This window comes from Falco punctatus (assembly GCF_963210335.1).
Source record: "Falco punctatus genome assembly, chromosome: 17".
Taxonomy (NCBI): domain Eukaryota; kingdom Metazoa; phylum Chordata; class Aves; order Falconiformes; family Falconidae; genus Falco; species Falco punctatus.
The window spans coordinates 7,252,173-7,279,539 of record NC_137597.1 but is presented as its reverse complement, the minus strand read 5'-3'; the positions used below and the strand labels follow the sequence as shown (position 1 = coordinate 7,279,539).

The 27,367-nt window shown below is 45.2% G+C and overlaps 2 protein-coding genes across 7 annotated transcripts in view; one reads left to right on the top strand and one right to left on the bottom strand.

The window, feature by feature from the left end:
- Window positions 1-27,367, bottom strand: part of LOC308054391 (uncharacterized protein) — a 258,573-nt gene that overhangs the window by 159,037 nt on the left and 72,169 nt on the right. Inside the window, exon 3 of the mRNA XM_080367130.1 lies at window positions 18,739-18,857. Coding sequence (XP_080223256.1) covers window positions 18,739-18,857 — 119 coding nt within the window. The remainder of the gene's footprint in view (window positions 1-18,738; window positions 18,858-27,367) is intronic.
- KCND3 (potassium voltage-gated channel subfamily D member 3) overlaps window positions 1-27,367 on the top strand; it is a 130,304-nt gene that overhangs the window by 30,884 nt on the left and 72,053 nt on the right. The window lies entirely within an intron of this gene.

The window sequence follows — 27,367 nt, the reverse complement described above, 5'->3', positions numbered from 1 at the left end:
TTGCTCTGCTCACAAGAACAACGTGCTGGTTCAGCACTCCATGCTGGATCAAGGAAGCACTTAAGCACGTATTTCATTTAGGTAGGTGTTCAAATCCTACCGCCTTAAGCAAAGCACGCCTCTAAGCAGGTTGCCGTACAGGCTGGTTTAAGCATCAGCTTTGCTGTACCCTGGTTTAGGGCTTAGCCCTTCTCTGGTAAGCCGCCGAAGACAGCACCACCACCGCCTTCCACAGCTAGACAGAGAAAGTTGCAGAAAGTAATATCGTGCACTCCCCAAGGAAATTAAAGTGGTCATGCTGGAGATAGTTTCTGCAATGGAGAATGAAAGATGCTTGCATTATCAGTGAAGTATAAGATATTGTGAAATAGGGCTGTGCTCTTGCAGTTCATGCCCAAGCTCAAGCTCTGTCTTATCTCAGGACAACCTCACAGCCTGCTCCTACATTTGCTTTGCAAAGAAAAGGAGGACATAAAAAAATCTTTAAAAAGACTTTTTTCTTTACTTAAGTGTCACCTGAAGGTTTAAATTTAGTAATTAAAAGTCCCTCTATGCTTCTGCATGAATTTTTAAATATAGTCATTAAAATAAAAAAAACCTTAGCATGATCCACCTTACGTAACTCTCTCCACAATTTAAAAATAACTTGTACAACTTTCTAGTACTCAGTGTGCATCACAGCAATTATAGGAGAGGCAGGTACCCCGACTGCGGCGCATGCAGAGCTCACGTCTCAACCCGTTCCTCACCAAGATCTTCCTTTACAAGTGCTTTAGCCCTCAGGTACAGAATCCCCACAGTGACAGGGGTAAGACAGCATCCTGCAACAGACGCAAGCCCCACTGCACCCCGATGCCCAGCTCTGGGGGTGCTGGGGGGAGGCACAGCCAAATCCCTCCCTCACCCCACCATCAAACAAGTCTGAGGGGCCAGCATGGAGGCTGCTGTGTGCGTACAGCTACATGGCGGGGACCAGGTCATCCTTCTGCATGTGGCATCTCCTTACTGCAAGCACGTGTCACATTTTGCAGGGCTGTTTATGTCTGGAGCTAAAAGCAGCACAGCTCTGCATTGTACCTTGGCTCCTGGCTAACTGAATTACCAGAGAATCCTAAATCTTATGTTATTCTGGTCCAATAAATATTAAAGTCAGGGAAAAAAGCTCATTAAAAGTCCCAAGAGTATCAGTACAAAACAGAGTTATATTAGTATTTGTGCTGAAATCAAACAACGCATTAATAGCACTTCATAAAATCTTACATGTGTTGGTCTACACAGCTCTGCAGCTGAATCCCTGCTATGTACTGCGGCGAATGAAGAGACAGGACGTAGCTTGATGCAAGCAAGATGTCGATTTATTGCACACAATCCCGAGTTTATATGTGTTTTCAGAAGCTGCACGCTTTAAACAGATTGGTTCTTTAAGCTAAGCATTACATACTAGGCCATCCCTGACTGGTGGTTAACTACAAACAAAGGACACCTTAAGTAAGTGTTTAGAGTCATCAATTAACAGCAAGGTGTTACCTCTCCTTGGCCCATCCCTTCCTCACTCCCTTATCTTTTCTCGGCATGACTCACCCTGTTGATTGTTATCTATTCACACTCCTTATCCTCCCAGGGTTTGTGGCCTACAAGCTCGAGCACATTCCTTTCAGCTGCCTGATTGCCACTTATGGTCCTGATTTCCAGGCCCCCTCCTGCAATGTACCACGGGAGGACCAGGTATGAATGCTCTTCTGTTCCAGATAAAGTTCCTGAGAAATTCCCAGAAGCAGTCAAAAAACTAGAAGCCAGTAAGAATTACAGAGTGGAAAGAAATGACCATGTGAGAATGATAAATGCATTGGAAAACAAGGCGAGCGAGGATATATATCAACATAGGTATATAAATCATGTAGGCGCATGATGAATTTGTTATGCCAGCCATGGCTGTTGAACTGTTAAAGCAATGCTAAAATATGATGGAGGCACATGTGAAAAACTCAAGGCAAGTCTCCCAGGCCTTCATCCCTGTCTGGAATAAATTATTATAGCTGTACTCACCTAAGTTTACATTAAATTAGAATCTAGCCGGTTTTAGCTAGAGAGAATTATTACTGAGCATACATCAGGCAGAACATCACTAGGTAGTCAGGCACACATTTATTTTTTATTCCCCAACTGTATACCATCCCGAGCCTACCCACGCCTTCAAGCTTTCTTCTCCTGAACACACACACCCACTCTGGGTGTGCAAGAAAAATCCTCCTGATGACCTTCAGCTCACAGCGTGGCCCTGAACCTGCTGGGGGGAGCCGGGGACCAGCAGGGACGGCGTGGGGCAGGGCACGTGCCAAAGGCGCTGGGGACCTTGCGATCCTGCCAGCGGGGAACGGCAGCCCTTGGCGTGCAGATCCTGCGGAGCCAATGCTGCAGCCTGCCCTAGCGGCGGGCGCTGGAGCTGGGTCTGTGGCTTTTTGCAAGCAAGGAGCCAGGTCAGATGAGAGCGGGGAGTCCTGCTTGCCCTGGGCCAGCTGCTGCCAGGCTGCTGTGCCACCGCCTGCCGTCCCCATGCCAGTTTGCTGTGTCATTGCAGAGCTATTTATAGACTCACGGATGTATCCAGGGAACCGGAGGATGTTGACTAGTATTCTTCTATGAATAAAACATGAATATTTTCCCCACGTGAGAAGCTAAGAGCTACTTTAGGTTTAACGTTTTTCTTTCTGATTGGACTCAGCGGAGCCAGTTACTTGTACCTGACACCAAAAAAAAGGATTTGAGACTTGGCCTAAGAGTATACGTTGCAAACACTAGGTCAGTATGTCCTTTGCTGTGACAGAATGGCACTATTCTAACAATATTATGGAAAAAAATGATAAAACTTCAGGAAATTTGCTGTTTCTGCAGATAGTACCCTTTTCTCCATTCCTTCTGTCTCCTGAAGTCAAAAGATATCTTCCTTGTCACTTGAGCACAAAACATTTCATTCTTTGGATAATTGGTAATTTTTTCCTATCTGTAATTATAAATGGAATTTAAACAGAAGGCATGTCCATGTTTTCTCCAAATATTAAATTGCACAATAGGAAACACTGCTTCCCTCCCTCTCCCAGTGCCCAAGCAGAAGCTGACTCTCAAGGGCAGGGGCTGCCCACTGTCCTGAATTCATACTACTTGGATGAAATCCAGCACCACCAAAACTCCTCACTAGCCAGGGAATTCTAATGGGGACCAGATCAGTGTAGCAACACAGAGAGACCGACCGGCCAACACCACCTTTGGCCCTTGCAAAGGCTGAGACTCCTCTTTTAGAAACATTCAGGGAAAGGGCAAGACTCGCTCTTACTGGTGTGCCTTTGTGCTGTTCTGGCTTTGTAGGGGGAAAGAAGGAGCCTTAAAATGAATGCAACGCAGCTTGTTCCTACCTACAAGCTTTCAAGCATCAGCTTAGGGAAGGGAAGGGAGGCAGGGTGCCTGGGTGTTTAGCTTTCATCAGCCTAGCTAAGGAATCAAAAGCAATGAAGGCACAGCAGCACACAACACAGCACGTGGCTTTTCAGTGAGTTAAATGAATCTAAGCTGAGCTCTGCGCTGTTGCAGCCAGGCTGCTGCTGGAACATCCCAGCTTGCCAGCATCAAACCTGCTCAGCAGTCCCTGTGCTCGGGGAACTCGCCGTAGGACTGTCCACAGCATCCGTAAACAAGCTGTCTGGAGCATACCCAACCAGAGATGGAACGGCCTGAGTATTTCACCCCTCCTGGCTAAGGCACTAAGTGTTTTCATTTGTTTCCTGTTGAAATCCCCATTTCTTGCCCCTCCTTCCTATAGTCACACATTTGGTAGAGAGCACCAGACCCGACATACACTGCGCTATTTCAGCTTTATGCCATCCTCACACCGCAGCGTTACACCAGCATAAATCCAGGAGTTTTATCAAGGACCTTCTATACAGATCAGTGGGCAGACAGGTTGAGAGGACAGGAGATTCACTGTCTCTCAGGCACAGCATGGGGTCCTTTTGTTGATCAATAAGAACATGCAACCCGTTACCTGCACATTACCAGCTCTACCCCAGTCTCTCTCTCTCCCTGTTGAAAAATGGATGCCAGGTTTCCTACAGTGGCATCTGAGATGTGAAATGACAAAAGGAAGGTCAATTCGGTGGATACATTTCTCCATACACTTTTGAAGTAGGTCAGGTAATATAGGACTTGGCATCACTCTCAAAGTAATCATAACTGGAATTAAATTTAGATTTCAATAATGAAGGCACTTGAAAAAGTCAAAACTCCAGGCCTGTTTCTGTGGCCCCTCTTTCCTGCAAGAGCATCCCATGACTCTGTGGGCCCTCAAAGGATCAATAATATACAGATATTACCAATTCATCCAAGAGAGTTCTTTATTTTTTGCTACTCTTTTTGTCAGCCTCCCTGGACAAATCACCATGTGGTTAAACATAGCACTTTCACAGCAACTTTCACTGTAAAATTTCAGTTTATTTATAAGCTCCTATAACAAACATAACCTTATAACTGCCTCTGCAAGATGAATAAATACCATCAGCCTCTGCTGTTACAGCTGAGGACACTGCAGCATGGGAAGATGAAGTGAGCTGCCCAGGTGTGCACCAGAATGACGTGACAGAGCCAGGGAAAGCTCAGATCCTCCTGGTACTTAATCTATATTACTTAGGAAACGTTCTTTTCAGATTCAAAAAGTTTTTGGTTTAAGGTACATTTTTCATGGCTCACTAAACTGCTTGGTTTGAATTTGATTCACAAGAAAAATACTGAAACAGTGCAATAAGTTAGTTCCTCAGTGTTTCAACACATCCTATATTAGAAACCGTGCAAGAAGAAAGCCTGACCTAATGAGATTACCCAAGCTACTATTTTCAGGGCTAACCGCACTGAGGAAGAAAAGAAAGAAAAGCACATTACTGACTGATAAATAAAATAAAACTTTTTTTTCTGATTTATTCTGTAAATCAAAATGCTAAAAGAACCTCTAAGGCTATATCAAAGCCGAGAAAAACGTAACACAAAATTAATGTTAAAGGCCATCTCAGCATCCTTTTATCTAACCAAAACTGTAAACACACTGCTACATTCCCAAAGCACAAAATCCATTTACACTTTGCATACTTGAAAAGAAGTCTAATGCATTTTGAAAACCACAGACTTAACTGCACGCTTCTCCCATATAATTCAACAGGACTTAATAAGATTTGCAGGAGGCACAAAAGGCAAATTGAACCCTATAGCTGAACACACAATTTCAGGTTCCCAGCAAAGAGGCAAACCTAGTGTGGTGAAAATATAACACCAGAAGGGATCAAAGCAGGATAATGGATGACCAGAAAAATAGAGGGAAAAGTCATGAAACGTAAAGTCAGTGCTCAATTTTTTGCAATACTTCTCTGAACACTCAGCAGATGATTTGTAATAATGACAGAGTCAGTTTTCAAACCCACTTCCCAGAAGGGTTTTTTTTTTTCTCTTCTGGATAACTGCATTTCAGAGCTATCCAGGTCTTTTTGGCTCTGAGTAACACAACCAGACAGCCACGCTCCGAAGGAAAAGGCTGCTTTGGCTCTGCAAGTTCATGCTGCTCTTGTCAAGCAAGCATGATCATGGCCTCCCTGAAGCAGCTGGTCCAGCCTCAGAGAGGCTTACATGTCTTCATCCTACCCTGGCCATTACCTAACGGCAGGTCAGCACTTCCACCAGAGAAGTGCATGTTTAAATTCCTGAGTTTGACAAGGAGAAAACTCTGAAATCATGCAGACATGATCTTAGAAAGACAGGTCTCAAGACATCAAAGACTTGTAGTCATTTGAAGCCATCTGTGTATCTAGCCATCCACCCACCCATCTGTGGACATACCCCTAGCAATTATCCAGTGGCTTTTGATCCCTTTACTGACATCTTTGTGTCCTGCAAAGGTTGCAGAAGCACCAAATGGTGAGTTTGTCATCTTGGAGCCCTCCTTAAACTCTCTGCCCTGTTCTCAGCCCCTGCACTCCCACCACCTCTGTGAAGCCCACAATGATGGAGAAGCATAAACACAGACAATAGTTTTCCCTCTGCTTAAAATCAGGGAAGTAGACATTAAGCTTAGTTTAAACCGGGATGTACACAGCAGAAGGCTGAGAGCTTAGCCACAAGTGGTCTAAAGCATGGCACAAACTCAAATGATTCAACACAACAGATGCTCTTTATACCTGTCTGACTTTCTGCACAACATGCACTTTGATCCAAAAGCTTTTACAGTAACACTTGAGCCAAAGATTACTGAGGAAAACAGAAAGACTCCCGTTGACTCCAAGCCCTGGATCAGGCTCTCAGATAGAGGAACTGAGCATCAGGTTTGGAGTCAGTAACATAAAATGCGCACACTCAAAATTAAAAATATGCCTCCTGCGCAGTCACTGCGATAACTTATGTTAATTCTCCCCACATCCTCTCCCCCCTACAAAAATACCATTTAACAATGGCCTGCAAATAAAGCATCACTCTGGGAAATCTCTGCACATGGTGTGGCTGCCGCACCGCCTGCTCTCCAGGTGGCATGTCACCAAGACAGGCTGCGGGCAAGGAGCTGTGCGCGGGCTGCGGAGGGTGTAGGTGGCCCGAGGAAAGGGGAGAGGGGTCGAGCAGGTTGGGAGTGGATTTCCACGGGAAAATCAGATACTGATTTTGGAGGAGGCATATCAAATGACAAAGGATAATATTTGCCCTTTTTCCCTTACTGCCTGCATAGCAGCGTGCCAGGTTCCCTTGTTCTGACACAGAGTTCTGAGCTGTGCAAATAAATCTGGAAAAAAACTGGCATCACTGCTGCAAGCTGCCCTGCAAAGGAAAGAAACCTGACAGGGCTTCTGCACCTTCCCTTTCTGGTCTCTCCACCATTCTCCTCTCCTGTCTCCATCCCGAATCCGGGAGGTGTTTCCATGGCAACACCATGCAAAGCGGTCCTTCCCTCTGACATGGGAGAAATGTTGAATGGCTGAAAAGAATTGGCTTGGGAAAACCTGGAAATTCAACTAAAAATAGGAAAGGCAATAATGGAAGGTGATGGTGGAAAGCTGCCTGGGGACTTCAAAACCTTCTAGAGGTCTTGTTACAGGCTGAATGCAATTTGGTGTTTCTCTTTCACTCTGATGACAGGAAAGATAAGATTTTTGTTTTCTTGTAAGAAGTGAAGCGTCTGGCAGTGTTGTCCCTTCACCCAAGCCTAGTATTAGCAGTAATTCTCCTAATTCCCTTTTATCACACAGAAATGATTCTGAGAGACCTGGAAAGCAAGGAATGAGCAGCAGAGCCCCACCACCCCTCCCAAGGAACAGCTTCGCTTGAAAGCATATACTGTTACAGTAAATCGGTGTAATTTGTGCTCTGATGTCCTGCACGGCTTTACAACAAGTGACAAATCAATCATTATACAAACATCCTTTGATAATCAGTGTGGTTACATTAATTATGATAAATGCTTTTAGCAGCTGCAGTATGTGGACACAATGCATAATTGCATAGGAATCATATTACCCTACTTTTCCATTCATGTCCTGAAGTACAAAGTCTTTCAAAAATTGCCATACTGCAATAGCTGAATGCAGAGTTTACAATCCACTCTTCCAAGTGTTTAATTGTAGAAAATGCAGAGTCCATTAGTATTACTGTTATTAAATATTAAGTAATATTCCTTGAAAAAGAACCATTACCACTTCACAAATTACAAATATACAGGAGGACTATATCAGTTTCCTGACCCAGGGGATTAATTGTAGCAGTTGTTGCACAGCAACACGGTACAGCAGATTAGGACCTCACCTAATGAATAACACTGCATCCAATTGAAATTGCAAGGAAATTTAGCTTGCCAGAATGCAATTACAGAAGTCTAAATCTGATTGGATTGCAGTATTTCTGTATTCTTAAAAAGTGCATCTGTAATGAATGGTAAAGAGCAGTAGATGAGGAATGTGTAATTCCCATTGGTCTTAAAGACACAAGAGGGGTGGGGGCTGAAACGTTTCGAAATAAAGCGACAAGATCAATGGATACATCTTCACATAATTAACCTCAGGGATTCGATACCACAACACATCACTGTGAGCAAGAGTTCCGCTTCCTTTTCAGAAAGAACAAACATCTCTACCAAAACCAGGAACTGATGTCAAAATAATGCAGTGCGAATTTAGAAAAGGTTATAATTCTTTTGAGTTCATAGAGAAATGTCCTTGATGGTCAGTTTTCCCCTCAGTCTCTGTTTTCAGAACCAGTTCCCATTTGTCACTGTGAGTGACAGGACACTGAAGTGGACAGACTTCTGGAGCCACTGCCCCAAGGTTGCTTGTGATTATATTCCCTCTCACCCTAATGATCGCAAGGGGTCAGACCCTTGGTTTTACATCTTATCATCATGGAGCTTTAAAAAGAGCCTTTCAGGGGATTTCAGGGTAAAGCAGAACAGCTACATTAATTGTATAGGAAACCAAAAGCACATGTTTCACCGCTTGTTACAGCATCCGTGTTATTCCTGCAATAAAGCTATCGCTGGGAAAAAGAGCTAGTTTTCGGCTAGGAAGACCTTATTTGTTCGGACAGTAAAGAAGTGGCCATGCACTAAGTATTTGGATAGACTCTATGCCAGCAGAGAAAGGGGGAGAGCCTGCAGAGCACTGCCCTGGGAAGGCAGCCCAACGGCTCCTTGGCATTCCAGCCACCAGTTCTCATCTGGCATGGACAGTGCAGCTGAGATGATGGAGCAGGGTGACAAGAGCCTTGGTATTTTAGTGTCACAAGAAACACAAAATGAAAAAAAATGTGCAGGAAGGCTCCAGCTGAATCACAGCCTGGCCCTCCTCAAACGGAGGAATCGCGAGAGACCACACACCAGGTCCCAGCAGGACCTCAACAAGGGAACGCCTGTTACGCTCACCCCAACCTTAGGGCATCCTGATGCCCCAGAAGGAAGCACAACTATAGTTGGCAAAAGAACAACATTTAAAGCATAAAGATAAGCAGAAATTCTGTTTGAAGTACTATTTAGAGAGAATTTCTCCCCAGAATTTGACCTTTTAAGACAGAGTTTTCATAAAAATAACAAGGGCTGTAATAAATTCTGAACCTAAACATCCTATTCGCAATGCACTTTAAGACACCCGTTGTACAAGTTAGGGGATCCATAGATCCCTTAGTAGAAAAAGACTTTGCGGGAGGATTTAGAAAAACATTGACACTTGTGCTTTCAGAAAAAAACCCACCACTGTGGAATAAAGGAGACTGAGTAGAGACAAGTCTAAGGAGACTCCTGAAGCACCCCATGAGATTCCTTCTGCTGCTTTTTAACACATTACCCTTTAGGCTTTGACCAGAGCCTCTCCTTCTCCTCTGTGCACAAGTTCTCCTGAGGAACCTGTGTCCCCAGGGATCCAGCAGTCCCAGTAGTCTGCGCAAAAAGGGGTTTAACCCTGTATTTTCATCAATTATTCCCTAAACCTCTTGGCATTAGAAGATTTGAAAATAAACCCTCTTTCATATTTGGTGAGGCTTTGGAGTCTGATTTAGAAATGGTTTGAGAAGAGCTTTTTTTTCTTCCTTTTTAGCCTTTATATCAGTCATTTTATCTGATATATGATAAGCTCAGATGAGTTTAAACTGATTCATCCTATTTTGTAATGTTTAAATGTACTTTGCTGAAGCTCCATCATAATGTCACACACTTTTAAAATGAATAATTCATCCTGCCCACCTCTTCTGAAATGCCAAAAGGATACTGCGCCTTACCAGACAGAAGCAAATACCTTTACTAAAAAGTACACAAGGAAACAATATAATTTAAGAAAAAATAGCGACCCAAGATGCACCACTGCAAACCTCAACACCCCGATCTCGTGTGGGAGAGCACATTAAAGCCCTGGAGGGAGGGAGAAGGCTCCTTCCCAGGGAGGGCTCAGCCCAGGGGTTCAGTTGTTCCCTTTGTCAGGCACCGACGGCTCCGCAATTTCCAACGGGAATCAAGAAGTATCTGAGAATCACTGACAGGCACAGATAAGGCTCTTCTAGCAAATGCCTGTCAAGGAACTGTGCAAGAAATGACATTGATTTTATCCCCATGCTGGTACTATTTCAGGGACAGCCTTTGTCATTTCTATATTTAGCTGCTGTATTATGTACCTTACTAATAGCCAGGTAGAGTTTTGTCAATTTTGAACCCAGCAGGGATCAGGTTAAGACTCTGGAATGAATGCCACTTTGTGCAAAACCGGTGTTTGCCAACTGGAATAAAACACAGGTATCATGAAAGAAACCTGGAGAACTTCTAACACCAGGCAGCAGTTTCCCCCCGCTGTGTTAGCACAATGGCCTCCTGCAGCCACCGCACGACGGCATGCTCACACCCTGGGCTCAGTGGGGTGAAACCTCCCACCCGGCAGCACCCACCCCGGGGCAGGGGTAGGTGGTCCGTGGGATGTTTACAGCCCCCAGAAACACACCACTGCGCACCCTGGGAGCATCCTTACAAATTCCCCAGCCACTGGGAGGGGGAAAACAGCCTGGGATGGAGGAAGATGAAGGTAGCAGGACCCCCAAGCTAGGTCTTTGGAAAAATAAGGGGTACTAGAAGAGACAGGGGGGTCCCAAACTCACATTTGGGATGACAAGTTTTGATTTGGTCCAGAGCAGAAAGCAGCATCTTGCCCATTTGCCCCTGGCTGGCATCACCACCTGAGTGGGCTCCTGCTTTGGTCATAGCCACTCATCTTCCTGACAGGAACCAGGAGGAATTTTCTGAAGATGTCAGATAGGCTGTTTTGCCACGGGGCAGCACTGAGGGGAAGGCAGGAGGCTGTGCTCCTGGCCGGACAGCTGCGTGAGCAGGGCCACTTGCCAGAAGCGCTTGGCCTCCAGCAGCCCCGGTGCCTCTTACAAACAGATTTCCAGCAGAAGAGAGCACTCCACGATGCCGATAAATGCATCATTACGCAGCCCGATATTTGAGGGTCTAAGTCTTCATTTGTATTTCATAAATATTTTATGCAAGGGTATTTTTACTGAATCATGGACAAGGCATGAGACAAACTCTCCACTGGAGATACTAAATGCATCTGATCACTTTTGCTGAACATTTGCAGCACTACTGGGAACACTGGCTGCTATCACTCACAGCAGAGCGCTTCAGACAGCACCAGGAAAAGTAAGGCAAGGACAGGCTTGTATCATACAGTCTTGCTTTTGTGGAGACAGGCTTTTAGAAAGCCAAAATCAGCTCTCCCAACACCTTATCCACCTGGAATAAATAAAAATTAAAGCAAACTAAAAAAACCTGTAAAACTCCATAGTCATTTTCCATCAAGAGCCCCATGCTGCTCATCAAACATTGAAGAGCAGTCTGTGAATATCTGAAAAAATGACCTCATTGTCATTCTTCAAATCTTCCCTTCAAGCCTCAGAGTGCAGCGACACTTGCAAAAGAACACTAGATGAGTCTAGAGTCCTGTGGCCACATGTTTTCACATTCACCAGCATTTTTTCACTCCCAACTATCTGTTTTCATATGGTTGAAATGCAAAGTGAATGTGTTGGCGGAGCTCCTGAACACTCACCCAGGCTCCTTCTAAAGTAACTTGTGCAGGGAAAAGGAACGACGAGCCAAATGGTTTTAGCACCAGTTAAAGGTTCCGGAGCCTTAGCCACAGACCCAGGGAGCTAAACCATGTAAAGTGTCATGGACACGCCACAGACAATTCCCAGACAGACCTAATTGTTGGCACTTTGGAGCAGGACTAAGTGAGAAGCGTTTAGACCCCAGCTGAGGGCTCTGCCTGTAATGCCTTAGAAAGGATTGAAATAAAACGACTGCATCTTCATTGGTCTCTAATTAATCTCAGAGGGCTGATTATGAGCACTCTGAAGCCTGATGAGAAACTAATGTGTGTGGGATCCCTTAAAAAGTAGGGTAGGAAAAAACAAAGCCACAAAAGGTGTGGCCTGAAACTGGGCAGAGCGCTGGGGGAGGCACAGGGGGGGCACATAGGGAAGATTACGGTTACGTACAGCTCTGAGCAGGGCCACTGGTGATAACTCGCTAGGGATTACGCTGTTTCTAACACAGATCTGCGGCAAACACAACACCTGTACGTGTTTTCAGCTCCTGGCCAGCCTGAGTCATGCCGCTTTCCTTTCAGACGATGGATGCTCCTTGGGGAGTGTGACCAGAGGTCAATACAGCTATTGCTCCTGGCTAGAGAGGGGTGGAAGTGGTGCAAGGTCCGCTCCACGCCGCGAGTCAAGCGGGCCAGTGGCGCAGAGGCAGCTCCAGGAGCACAAGAGCTCATGACTCACCCCCTGATCAGGCTTCAGACGGCAGGGATGGGGGTGCGAGGCGGTTGCTGAGCATTCACGAGGCTCCTATGGCTTGTGAAAAACCAGGGAGCTGCTGCAAAAATAGATGCGTCTCCTGCTGGGTGACTTCTCTGAACCTAGTGCTAGCACTAGCTTAAGCGAAGGCGAGCCTGGAAAATACCCCCGTCCAGAGCACACTGCCATCGGCAGAGCATCCCTCTGCATGCAGCAGGGGGATGGGGCAGTGCAGCGCGTTTCCGCCGACAGGTCTTTTGTAAATGATCGACGGCAGAAATATCCGTTCCTCAAACAAGATATTTCATGCGATATACATCATGCTGCTCCAGGTAGCGTGCCTGGTGCTAACCCTGCTCTAAGTAAAAAAACGAGCCTGTTTCATCCCTCCAAGGGCTGAGATGCACCCTTGGGAGGAAAATTAAACCTCCTGCAGCTCCACGGGGAGGGCAGCCCTGCCTGCAACAGCATCCTGTCGTCTCCACGTTTATCTGGCTCACTTAGAAGGCAAGTGCTAGGAACCTGACTCCTGTCCAAAAGTAAAATCTAAAAGAGAGCATATGGTGTAGGTTTGAGCATTTGGCTACTATTCTAGCTTGGGAAGAAGAGACAGCAGCTGAGTTCTGGATGCCAGTGAAAGCTCAAGGTCCAGCCACAGTCCATTCCTGGAGATAAGACTCTACTTGATGTGACTAAATTACCTTTCCACGGTTTCACATTCATTGAAGAAAACTCTGTGTGTGACATTTCTCTCTAAATCTATAGCTATATGATTGCAGAGTGTTTTTATAAAGCCTATGCAACCCATCACCCATAATATAATAAAAATCACCATATATAAGAGAAAGTCACTAATTTCAGAAGTCTTGCCAGACTCTGGGCACCTAAATGCCCAGTGGGAGAAGCAATGCAGAATTCACTAGTAAATAAACCCAAGATGGGCCATAGGAGATCAAGGATCCATTAACAGCTTTAAGGCAAGGAGGGAACATCGTGATCAGCCTGGTGCTGGCTGTTCAGCAGCAAAAGGCAAAACCCCATCTACTTGTAGATATGCCATAACTAGAATGGGCTCATGACTGATTTCCTTAGTTCTGAAAAACTCTATGTCTTCTATCAAGTTTGGTCATCCCTTTTGACTCTCATTATTTATTAGGTGACCTGGTTTACTCTTTTTCTCCGGTACCAGGCTGCTAGGGATGTTGCCCATAGTTGCTAAGAGATATTCTCTGGTCCAAAAGTCTCACAGTTCAAGAGAACAGGATTTGAAAGTGGAAGGGACATACTATGCGACTGAAAAACAGAGGCATACAGACCGACTCCTGAACTACACTGAACTCTGCTCCTGATTCAGCAAAGCAAGTCAGCGCTGATTTAAATGGTGCTTACAGTAAAGCAAGTGCTTAAGTGCTTTGCTGGATGATGACTGGGACATTGAGGGTCTTGATGGATTCAGCCCAGTACTTCCCTGTGGCAGTTAAGTCACTTCTGTCACATTTTGCTATAACTCTGTCACTTCATGAAGAATATCAAGCTTTGTCTCCTACTAGCCATCTGCAAAAAAGAAGTCAAATAAAAAACTCTGTAATGGGTTCTCACTGCAGAAATCTTTCCCACCATCCATGGTTTGGGCACTTTGACCTCACATCCCCACAGAAAATGACCTTTCCTACACCCCAAGGCTATGATCTGTTAACTCAGAGTTTTACATTGCATTCACATCCCCTGCGACATGACTTAGGTCTGAACCAAGACAAGGGTAAAAGGGGTGAAAAAATGCAGTTATAGCTTCTTTATAAATGATGATTCCATTTAAGAACTGGAAAGTACTGTTCAAGAGAGGATGAGATACCTTCTATAGGAACACATAAATTTAGAAAGGGGGACACAGCTTTCATGACTTGGGAGGATTTACTATCTATACTGTGACTTACCATGCCGGTTTAAAGCTCATCTGTTGCAAATGGTTTCAAATTAGATTTCTGGGGTACAAACACGCAGAAAATGATCCACTGACTCCCACGCTAAACTAGGGGTTTGGCTGTGTGGGTTCAAAGTGCTCTTCTGCTCTGGAGCCTATGTGACCATAGTAGCTTGTAGATGCCTCAGTAATGGCTGTGAGTCATCCAGCTGCTGCTGTTACACAGATGAAGTAAGTTAATAAAAGAGACAGGGCAAACATCCTGTTTTGTTCTTAATTCATATCATTGACTAAGATGTAGCTTAATTAACCAACCTTCTCTCCGTATAGAACAGTCTGACTACCATCACTTACCATATGTAAAACACCACGCGGCGTCATTACATACTGTTCTTTATACTAAAGAGCCATATCACCACCTCAGCACTGTAACCGAGCCTACTGTCAGCAGCCTAGATCGAAATGCCAAGGATGTAATGGGTCAGAGACTGAAGCGCTACCTCAACTCTCGAGCCAGTGCCTTTCTCACTCATACACAGTAGCAAGACCGTGCGTGCAGCAGAGCTAATTCTCGCTGAATCACTCAGAGGCTTTTTTCCTGCTTGTAAATTATCCTCAACCTGGTTGCCCTCCTGCCACATGCATTAGCACGCAGGATTTCTCAACCAAAGACATCGAGCAGGCAAATCCTAGCCTGAGAATTGCCATCAAGATCTTCCCCAGTAATATTCCTCACATCTGTAAGCCTGACTCCAGTGGGATGCCTGGCCCCTCCAGCCGCAGGGGAACGGCTCTGCTTGTTGGGGCTCCGAGTATCCACTCACTTCCCAACTGACTGCTCACAGGTATTTAGGCAAGCATTTACAAAACTACTCCTCAAACACTCCTCTCAGTAGCCTGGATGCAGGTGAAAGCACCTCAAAAGATGTCGCAGTCGAGGAGAACATCCCAGCTGCCACTGCAGCGTGCCAGATCCTTCATCCGCATCCCTCGCCCTTCTCCCACCGGGAGCTGGGAGCAGGGGCTGGGGAAAGCAGCAGGTACGGGCACGTGCCAGACCCATCCTGCCAGTCACGCGAGGGAAAATGACGGGCGGTGGTAAAGCCTCACAGCAACTGAAGTAATAGAGAAAAGGAGATTTTTTTGTGTTTGACAACTAGATGAGTAATCACCCTGAATTCCCTGCTTCACCCTAATCCCCTGCTGAGTCACTGGGTCCCTGTTGATACCCCAGGCTGGGTGACTCCTCTCTCAGAGGCTGCCAGGGATTTTTGCCATATGGCAACAAGGAGATTTGATTAGTTGACTGTTTCCTATTTGTTTTAATTAGTAGTTTATTAGCCATATGTTAAATTGCACATTTCAACTACTCAGCAGTGTTACTGGAAGTCAGAAAGTATCTTGATGGGGCTTCTGTTGCCTCTCTAGCCATGTGGGTATTTGCTTTGAACATAATGTCACCTGGTGGGAGCGCAGGAGCGCTCTCACCTGTCTTGTGCTATCACCTCACCTTATCCCATCCCTTCTTGTTTTATTTAATCTCATCTGCCACCTCTGCCAGCACCGGGCAGGGGAGCAGGTCAGACCTCTGGCTGCCTACCAGAGCTGCTTGTCACATCGGTGGATGCCGACAGGCCTTGGCATTCCTGAGCTCTGGGAGGTCTCTTTAGGACCCCCAGCGACCTCCAGTGAGGACCTTTGGGACGAGTAATCTGGTGGTGCTCCTCCAGCTGGGTAACACATTAACCAGAGCTTGAAACCTCTGCACTAATCACACCGCTGTGTTTGCACCGCTTTGTTTCTGCATTCCATCAATCAGTCACATAAAAGTTAATGGGAAATAGATAAAGGTCATAAACAGCAACAGTAGATTCAGTTTAGAACTCACGACAATATCCAGAGACCTGAAAGCTGTTTTCACCCAGCCCTGCTGCACAGGCTTTGATTGCAGACGATTCTGGCACCAGGGGCTGCTGCCACCATACACTTTACCAGCACACAAACCCTTCTAAGAACAGCTAACCAGTTATCAAACAAACCCCGCACACCACCCCCCTTCTCGTCAGGAAGCCACTAGAAAGGTTCTTGCAGCATGTGACTACAAACACCACAAGGCAGCAGGGGACGACTAAGGAACAGCCCAGACCTGCCCGTGTCCGACGAGGTCCGGCAGAGCGCCCGTGGGATGTGTGACAGTCCCGGCGTCACTCGGCTGGGCACAGGACCCTGCTGGTGGTGGGGGCAGGACCCTGCTGGTGGTGGGGGCTGGACACCGTGCGTCTCCTGCCTTTAAGAGTTGCCTGTTTAAGTTTCCAAATGACAACAGGATTTCTCCAAAGATTTGCCCAGGGCTTTTCCAGCTCCTCCGAGTTCTCTCAGTGACCACTGCTAATGGCATTCATAGACTTTTTTCGAAGCTCCACTTTCCAGAGCTACAGCTTCAGGTTCTACTACTTGTGCACACAGAAACTCATGAACACGCTACTAATCTTACCCTTGACTACCTTTACTTTTTCATATTCTTACAGTCTTTTGCCATTATCACACTAATATCAAAGTAATTGCACAGAATTAAACACTAAACTGTGATTTACTGGCTGGGCTAATATGTTTAAATTTGTTTTCTTTTTTTTTTTTTTTTTTCTCCGAGAGAACTGCGAACATCATTTTATACAATCATCTCAATGGCCTCTCCATGACTATTTCCCTCCTTCACAGAAGTGTTAAACATTTTGTTGCACACTTGCACCTTCTCTTGGGAAACATCTTTAAATTAGGTTTTCTTGATTCTCATGCAGTTTAGCAATGCATATTCCTAGATGTTGGGATTGATTTTGTATCCTACTTCTCTCATCAGTTCAAGGGTTGCAATGGTTTCAAACACAGCAGCGTTACTCTCCCTATATGTTTAATCAACATGTTACTCCAATTCACTCTTAGGCACTTGCACCCTGTGTGGGCTCAGATCAATTTTTAGATTCTAATAATTGTCACATTTTTAAAATACGTTTCAGTTGCATGCTTCCCATAGATCCCAGGTGCAAATCTGCAAGTGCAGATGATCACAGCCCCAAACCCTTGCCATTTGCCGTGCAAGGCCAGGCAGCGGGTGGAAGCGCTCCCAGCCCTGCTGCTGATGGAGCCGGCTGGAGACTCCATCGCCCCTCGCAGCAGCTCCTGCTGCTCCCGGGGCAGTGGGGCTTCCTGCTACCCCAGCACAGCACCTTGCCTGCCCTGGGCTGACAGCAGCGACCAACAGCCTCGAGTCCTCCTCCAGCCCAGCAGACACACAGGGGCTTTCCAAGAGCCCAGGGCTGAGCAGGCAGCTGTGGCTTTACTGAATAGCCCGGAGCAGAGCAGCAACGCTGCTTTCATCACTTGGTAATGAAGAGTTCCTCGAGCGATCATCTTCCACCGCCCTCAAAGCAATTAGTACATCAACCTATTAATACTCCACGCCCTCTCCCCAGCCTGGGGGGCTGTGCTCTCCATAATACTCTCCTCAGAATAATGTGAGGGTGGCCTGAGAAAGCTGAGGCTATACAGCTACCCACCTAACAAAACCCACCAGCAGCATCCCTCCCCAGCCTCTGCCAAGCGCAGGAACATTCTGCCATCTCTGCTGTAATAAAACGCAGGTGCTCACTACAAAAGCATTACAAAGCATTGCTGATGGAAGGAGATTTTGATTAGCAGGCCCTGGAGAAGGAGTTATACCCAGCAGTGAATCCTGGAGCTTGGTCACATTGCTCTTCCCTCACTCCACCAACCCAGCCAGCCCAAGCCCGCAGGCACTGACACACAGGCAGCTCCTTTTCTCCAGGAACCAACTTCTCACTTGGTTTCAAATATATTTCAGCTCACGCACACACCCCTGAACCCTCTGCAGCTCCTACGCTCCCCCAGATTGCACTGACCCAGCTCCCCTGAGACACTGGAGTCACAGACCTTGAACGTGACACCAGGTCAATGAGCTCTGCCAGGGACGGGGCGGGAGGACATCAACCACCACCCTCTTGGTGGCTGCAGTGCTTGTGCCACTGTTCAGCACGACAAACCTCTTGCTACTGAATTCCTCAATATCTTGAGAAGCCAGCTCCCCGGTACCCCACTCTGCTGATGGTCTCTCCCCACAAAATGATTCCCCATCTCAGTTCACCTGCTTTGCGGTACAGAGGAGTCACCAACACTATTGCTGCAGGGCAAGATGCTCATTTGTGTACAGAGGCACTGAGAAAAATCTCCCTCTAAGAAGGGATGAGGAGCTTCATATTTACTCTGCCTGGTGTATCAGAGATTATAATGTCACTGGTCATGTTAGTAAACGCTGACAAATGGGACAAAACATGGAGTTAATCCTTGAAACCTGCTGAAACCAAATATTCTGTTCCGTTTGGTAACAAGTACAGATAGACACATGCTCTGTGGCCTCAGTGTAGTCATATTAAATACTTAAAGTTACTTACCAAATACACAAAGGACTTGAACTTCCAGCTGATCATTGCACCATACAGATTCTGAGGAAGAGTATGGAAAGGCAGGCATACCAGCAGCTCCTCCTGGGTGTGAACAACTGGTCCTTCCACTGGAAAGTAAGACAAACGAGACAGTATTAAAGCATCAGATAAGGAAAGATGTTCCCTTTATTAAAAAGTAGCAGTACATTCTTTACATTTAGCATAAAATCTGCTGTAATTACCTAGCAGTTGGAAAGCAATTTGCAACAGACTTTATTGTTCAGCATCTGTACCAAATTCTAAGGGAAACATCCACCAGGGAATAAAGTAAAATGAGATGTGCCACAGTAACTACAACATTTAAATGCCTGCAGAATGGAAATTTCAGTGAGGCTTAAATGAGGTACAATGCAATTCTACTTTTGCATTGCTGTTTTTGTTTTGTTATTTAAAGGGCTCTGGGTTTGACTCCAGCTTCTTCTTATCCTGTATACACACACCCACCAGGAATGCTATAATCCACACAAACTAGGAAGGTTATATTACAAACAAACAAACAAAACAAAACAACAAAAAAACCCACAAAAAAAACAGTCAAAAGAAAACCCAAGTCTATTGCAGCCACAGAACAAGGAACATTCTGGCAAGTACCACCACCAGGGCTTCACTAGTTATCAATGCATGTGCCTCTTTGGTTTTAGTATCTACAATAAAGAGAAAAGATAAAATAGCTTGCAAGTTCACTTGCAAACTCACCACAGGACCCCAGAGTAACTATGTCATCCAGTGGAGAAAAGTGGAGCTCACACAAGGTTTTGTGGATGCCTAAAGGAAGCGACATTTTACTCCTGCTTAGCCTGGGATAAATCTGGCCTAACTTCATCACAAGTGAGACAGTGAGTAGAAATGTGATGGAAATAAATCAAGCTTGCACCAGTTTAAAAAAACAACCAACCAACCAACACACCAAAACTCACCAAAGTTCTAGTTTTGCATCTCCCCGAGGCAGGGCGCGTACATGCGGAGCTGTTCAGGAATTCTGTCTCAGGTGTTGACACCTGTGCCATGCCAGGAGAGAACATAAGCCTGACAGCTCCTCAAACACTTCCTAACTTTCCAGGGGACCTCACATCACACAGTGACAACCATGAATTTATTAGATGCCTGTTCAGACCTTTCTTTCTTTTCTCACTGATTAAATAATATTCCTTCTGATTTAATTTCAGAGCATCAAATAAAACAGGAATGTATCTTTGCAAGGAAATGTATCTTATGTTCTTTTCCAGCCTGAAGCTAAACAGCATAAACAAATTCATCCCTTTCAGTAATGAGGATATGATTGCAAGAGCACTTGGAATTAAGGAATATTACCAATTTTCCTATGTTTTCCTCCCATCCAGAATTATGTTTCAGAACTCTGCCTCGTGCTTTGCTACCCTACATTATCCTGTCCAATCAGGCTGTGCGCCCTCAAGCCTTCAAGCAGGTTATTAGTCTTACAAAATGCATAGGATTAAAAGTGCGTGTCTTTAAGCTCTACAGGCTGAATTTTTCTCAGCATGATTGTATGGATACAAATGAGAACAGCGCTTGATTCTTGATGTTTACAGTACCATGCAATTTGCTTTAACATGCTGACTACTGATGTAAGGCGAGTTCCACGGGAAGGAAGTTAATGTCTATGTCCTCTTTCAGACCACAGCAAAGCACACTCGAATGGGGAAATCAAATTCTTATTACTGAGTAAAATAATTCCTTCATTCAAGAGAATACGGAAAAATTTAACAAACGCTCAAAGAAATGGGACGACGATCTGTGAGTCAAAGGAGGCAGCGTAGATGTGATGACAGGAGGAATGTGACTGTGTGCTCTATGGGTTGGTAGGAAAGCCAGGAATAACAGAGAGCAAGGAGAATCAGACAGACGTTTACAAAAATCCTAGACTTTATTCAATGAATTATTTAAAGTCTATTTCTGATCTGGCACAGGAGGTCACTTGATCTCCAGAAAGGAGCAACGGGAGTCCCATCACTTCTGCCATTCAAAACTCAAAATGAACAAAGTGACAGGAAATACACAGCACAGAACCATCATCCCATGGCTCCAGGGAAAGGACTGTTTGACCTGAGTAGACTTCTCCTCCTTCTAGCATTTCTGCCTTGTTTGCATCCCTGGGAGTTCACCCTCTGAAGTCGCTTCACTGGGTAAATACTGACACCTCCATACGCATCAGTATGTGTGGACCAAAGCTGTGATCAGCTTCTTCATGTTTGATGGCTTAGGTGTGCCATCACAAATGGATGAGGCCTTTTGGACTTACTAGATGGTAGCATTAAGACAAGGTTGTTAAGATTTGAAAAACACATTTTAGTAAGGCAGTGCCAAATACCAAAGAGGAAGGCCAGATGCTGCCAACAAAGCCTCAGAGCTGGTAAGCAGCCTCAGGAGCTTACCCCCAGACTAGTGCCCCGAAGCACACGAACATCATGATGGACAAACTTTGTCTTTATTACAGCCTTGTCTAAGAGTTGGAAAAAAGGATAGAAATATGAGCTGAAAGTGATGAACTAAATCACATGAAGGTTAATGACTTTAATGACTTAGCCAAGGTCTCAGACAGTATACCGCAGCAGTGATTTGGGAACACCAGTGGCCCAACCCAGTTCTACAGTCCTAAGATCATCCTTCAGAGAGCACAGACAGATTAATGGAAGACACATCTTCCCCCCACACACCCCCCAAGAGCTTCTGCAGACCCGACATCTCCAGCAAGTGTCCTGTTCCCAGGATCCAAGGGAGCGCAGTGCATTTGTAGGAAAAAAAAAAATAATTCTATCTTAGGATTAAGTTTAATAACAACAGCCCAGTTTTCCAGGTCCACTAGGGGAGAAGAGCCTGAAGTTGCTCTTCATTCGCCAAACAGTCCCTCTATGCCCCCACCTTTCTGGAAGTCATGAAGGTGTTTATTCATTGTCTTTCTAGACTCTATTTGGTTCCCTGTCCCACAAATAACCTTGACCACAGAACTTTTTGTCAGAGAGAAATCTAAAAATATACACTTAGTTTACCTTGTTCAGCACATTCAGAGTGGCTAGGTCTGCCCATAAATAACCATACTGCTAAAGGTGAACGTGAACAACTTGAGATACACAGACACAAACAGAGAGAATGAGTTCTGGGCAGAGCTGAGCTGCACCGTCTCCCTCACTCCTATTCAACTGCAGCAATTTCACATCTCTGGGAAGAAGGGAAAAAAGCTTCAAGCATGAGATTATTACAATTTGTACATTACACCCTGATAGAAGCTAAAAATAGACTCTGACGGTTGCTAAGTGCGTTTCAAATGGCTTTCCTTAGAGGTAAAAATGGGATTTTATTTGAAAAAGCAGAAGGTGGGATTTATAACGTCTTGGGAAAAAGCTGAACAGAAAATCGCCAGTTGTCAGAATGGAAGAAGCAGGGAGTTTGCTATTCCTTTTCTTGTCAAGAAAGAAGGCAAGGGGTGTTTACTGGAAGACTATTTTAGGACTTCTTAGCACACTGCATGAAGAATACGCACACGAACTCACAGCACTTCTCATCCCCTTCCTTTACACAAAACCACAACCCCCTTGCAGGTCCTGCCACACCACAGGACACATCTACTCTGCGGATGGCAGAGGAAAGCAAAAATACCTGCACTTGCTCCAGGTGGTTTCACTTACCCCCCTGTGAGCTGATTCCCTGCTCCGCGGGGTACGCCTGCATCCTGGTCTCGGCTGGGATGGAGTTTGTTTTCCTCTCAGTAGCTGGTGCAGAGTTGGGGTTTGGCTCTGGGGTGAGAACAAGGTTGGTAGGACACTGATGGTTTTGGTTGTTGCTGGGTGATGTTTACACTAAACCAATGACTTTTCCATTCCTTGGGCCCTGCCAGCGAGAGGGCTGGGGAAGGGACACAGCCAGGACAGGTGACCCGAACTGGCCAAAGGGCTATTCCATACCATACGGCGTCATGCTGAGTATATAAACTGGGGGAAGAAGAAGGAAGAGGGGGACATCTGGCCTTAAGGTGTTTGTCTTCCCAACTAACTGTTACACATGATGGAGCCCGGCTTCCCTGGGCTGCCCGTGGGAAGTGGGGAATTAATTCCTTGCTTTGCTTTGCTTGCACGTGTGGCTTTTGCTTTACCTCTTAAATTGTTCTTATCTCAACCCTTGATTTTTACATTCCTTCCTGATTCCCCTCCCCATCCCTCTGGGTAAGGGAGAGTGAGCAAGTGGCCACATGGTGCTGGGTTGCCAGCCGGGGTTAAACCAGGACAGCGGGGTTTGGGTACTGGAGCAGGAAAACCTTCAGCTTTAGCCTGATAACGGGGCTCAGGGCTCCAGGGGTCTGAACCCCCGTGCCCCACCGCCTGCTAACCTTCAACACACTGAGCTCTGAGGATGGTAATAGCTTCCAGGCTTCCAAACAGACTAACCCCATGCCGTAACGGCTTTCTGTTTAGCCATTTGGCATCAGAGGTTTCATTTCACGCAGAAGAGCCGGTGTGAAGCACAGCCACGCGTGTCACCGCGGTCAGAGCAGTGGGCTAAGGGTGAAGCTCTGCACCTGCCTTCATAGGTCTGACATACTGAAGTGTAGGGACCGCCTGCCATCCTCATTAAAAGCACTGTGGTTATCATTTTGTAATTAAGAAAATTAACAGCTATAATAAAGATTGACAGTTGTAACTGAAAGACATCTTACGTCAGAATGACTTTTGAGACACACTCCAGGTATTAGGAGAGCAGTTTCCTGCAGTGGTAGCTGCTGTAGGACTGGGCAAGCTGTTCACATGCCTACTTGGCACAAGCTAGTCTCAAGATAATTAGAATTATGGGCATGCAAATAGCATGAATACACTATTCAGAACGTTTAGATGCTGTTAAACTTTATTCGGAAACAGCCACAGGCAGGGGGAGATGAGGTTGGGAAGGACAGTAAGCAGAAGCTCAAGCATCCCCTGCACACCTTGAAGCATCAGACTTTCTCTGTGACCTCGCAGCTCTCCAGAAATGAGAATCACTGTCCAGGGGGGACATTAAAATGTTATAAGAGTAAAATTTCAAAGCAAACAGGTGTTAAATTAATGTATAATTATGCCTTGATGTGGAAGCACTTATATTGAAGGAGAAAAAGAAAAAAAGAGAAGCCTCATTTATTTTCTTGTATAACTTTTTCATTACAAACTCACTGTGTCCTTATCAAGGCAACACGAAAAAAAAGCATTATCGTGGCTGAGAAAGAACAGCTATTTTTAATCAATTCTTTCAAGGGAGACAAACTTAGATACAATTTTTTTCCATGCATTGTCAAACAAAAGATCTGGGCTATATGCATCTGTGGACAGTAATTGTGTATCAAAATAGATGAAGTGTCCTAGACTTACCCTGAGCACTCAGTGTGGTTTCTCTGTTCCACCCTTCAAACAACATCCATTTGCGGAGTGTTGATATTCAGAGTGGCACCTGTGGTTAACATGAGAATATTGCTCTCGTTCTGCATTTTATAGGAAACCAATGCATATGTAAATGCACAGCATGAAATTTAGGGAGATGGCTGGGTGTGCAGCCCCGCGGCAATTGCCTGTGGGGTCCTGGCTCTTGGTCGGCTGTGCTCATCCTAACAATTAGAGATGGACTTGGAGAGCGCATGGGGGAGGCGGGCAGGTTTGTTCTGTTCATGAACTTGCCCTGTGCCCAGCGCAGGACCAGAACAGAGTACTTCAGTTCCCAGCACGCTCACTGTGTTCAGTTGAATCACCCTCCTTTTGGATTCATAATACAATGGGAAAAGATTGAGAAAAACCTATTTCAATAAAATGAATTTGCCTCTAAAACTCCCATTATCAGATCATATTTATAGTTGAAAAGCAGGCAATTAAACCCAACCGAATGTTTCACAAACAAAATAATGGAGGTTAAGAATCTGCATTAATATGACAAAACCCCGGAAATTACAAACTCGTGACTGATAATTCATCCCCCCCACATCTGTACAAAGGCCTCGGAACATTATTAATGACCCACTTTGTCAACAACTTCCTTAACTTTAACACACTTTTCTCCTTTTACTGTAGAATTTGGGACATTTTTTAATCAAGCACTAGATAAATCTTCATCATGGTGAAGGTTACAGCATTTATAGGGAAAGTAACAACATTTTTCTGATGCAGCGGTTAATAACCCGCTGACAGGTCTTTCTCCGCTGTACTCAAAAGGCACAATGGAAACCTCATTACAGCAAAGCCCAGGTAGCTTGATTAATGTCTGCCTTTTTTTATTTATTTATTTATTTTAAATGAAAGCCACTGTTACTTTCCACTCCTGACAGAATTCTACATTCCCTATGCAAGTCAGCATATGATAAAATAGCAGAATATCCACCAGTGTCAAACAGAAGATTTTAGCAATAAGCTTCAGTGCAACGTGAAATATTGTAACAATTATTCCTTGTGATCAGGATGTTAATCTTCCTTTTCAAATAAAACCTAGGGTTATCAGTATGATCTAGCATTTTTTCAAAAAAATTCAAAACAGCATTTCTAATCACAAAATTCCTATTTTGTGAGTCCCTAGGTTCACTGTGATCAAAAATCATTGACGTAATTTAGCTCAGAGCCTCCCATTTCCATTCTGCAGCTTTCTACCTTAACCAAATCTAAATTTGGGGGTGTTTAAAGATAACCTACATAACATACATATATAGATACATTTGTGTGTATAAGAATATACAGGCTTCCATATATACAATCTTCATTTAAAAATGTAATGGAAAACATTCCCAGCTCTAGCAACCTACACTGTAAATACATGAGACACGACAAAAAGGCTCCCAAGTGTGCCCATAGCAGTAAGAAAAGTGAAAACGTTTCAAACAGACCACCATCCAGAAACAAGTACAGATGAATCATATTTTTAGCGATGATGCCCTGTATAGCTGCATTTAAGAGGCTAGATAATTTGATGAATTATTAACATGCTAATGTAAATGTAATCAAATCTCGTGATTCAAGTGTACAGACATCACCACAGGGAAATAAATAATGAAATGTTTCATTTTCCCTGAACTCTCAAGTACCGGTGCAATTGAAGGTAGCACGTGTCAGGTGGGGCAGACACGAGATCATTCCTGCCATGGCACAAGGTGTGACACAGACCAATGGAAAGAGAAAGCAAACATTTGCAGAACTCGTTTTCCACACTGCAAACCTCTTCCAATACGACACAGAGGACACAAGACAGAAAATAACCGCGGTGTCATCAGACCCTAGACCCACCCCGTCACACGCATCACATCACATCACACCATCCCCTTCAGAAGCACGATAAGCCAGTTCCGAGGCACCAGCACCAGTGTCTCCCCACCTCTGCCGGGGGTGCTGTACCTGGTACAACCTTCACCACCTTTATGCCGTTAACTCATTTCAACAGCTACAGAAACCCTGCTAAATATTTGTTTTCTGGAGCCTTTTATGACCCGTTTCGCTCCGCTTCAAATGTTTTGCGACTGAAATAGCATCAAAGAGCTAACTAAAACTTGTTACTCATAATATCCCTTTAATCTTATAAACAATGTTCAGCAGACACAGATCTCAGCAGTGCCCTAAGATTAAAGTCCAGGGCCCAGCTCACAAGGAGAACGACGCTGGGTGAGCAGCTCCATGCAGCAAGGCATATTTCTCAAGGTGACATGACCCCACAGAAATATTTGTCAGCGCATACCATGCGTATGGAGAGCTACAGAGTCACCTTAAGCACATAAATATTGTTCGGTGCAGAAAAGGCAAAACCCCTGTACTTACAGCAAAACCACGGGGATGGTTTTCTCTGAGCTTGTTGCCAGACACTGGTGACGGTGGCACGTTGTGGGGCTAAGGAGGACTTGTGCAATGGTCAGAACCCAACGAGATCTATCTCACGTGTCCTGTTTCGGTATGACAGAGCACAGTGTCTGCCCTCATCACACAGACAACAGATTTAGGAAGGAGGGAACTGAAGAAAACCCAAGAGAAGATTTCACATCTCTTAGTAAATCCCTGCATGAAGTAGCAATATCTGGACTCCTGTTTCTTTCTCCACAATGTTAGCAGTGTGCAGTGTTTGTCAGGCAAGGAGGGAGCAAGCTGGAAGCCGCTGAGCTTCCATCAGCCCCCACAGCCCCGAAGTTGGCCAGTGACCCCCATTCCAGAGGCAAAACCACATGCTGGGGCCGGAGCGGGTGGGATCGGGCAACGCACCCTTTGCTGGGCTGGTGCAGACGAAGCATCGGGCGAGGAGCGGGGAGCAGGGACTCGACTCCAGCCCTTGCACAGGACACCTGTGTGTTTTTCTGTATTCCCTTCCAACCAGCGGCTTTCTCAGCCATACGATGCTGATAACGGCCAGCATTTTCTCACCTCAGACAGGGACTATGAGACTAATGTGACTAATGTCTGAAAAGAGCTTTGAGGCAGCTAGATGGGAGCACTGGCATTATGATTAATTCCATAGACTTGTGGATTATAATAAGCATGAAACCAAGCCATTCCAAAGAGGACATATGATATTGTACTGCTGTTGTCCTTGTGAGGTGTTAGCCTTTCAGCATCAACTCATAACCAGCAAGAGAGGACTA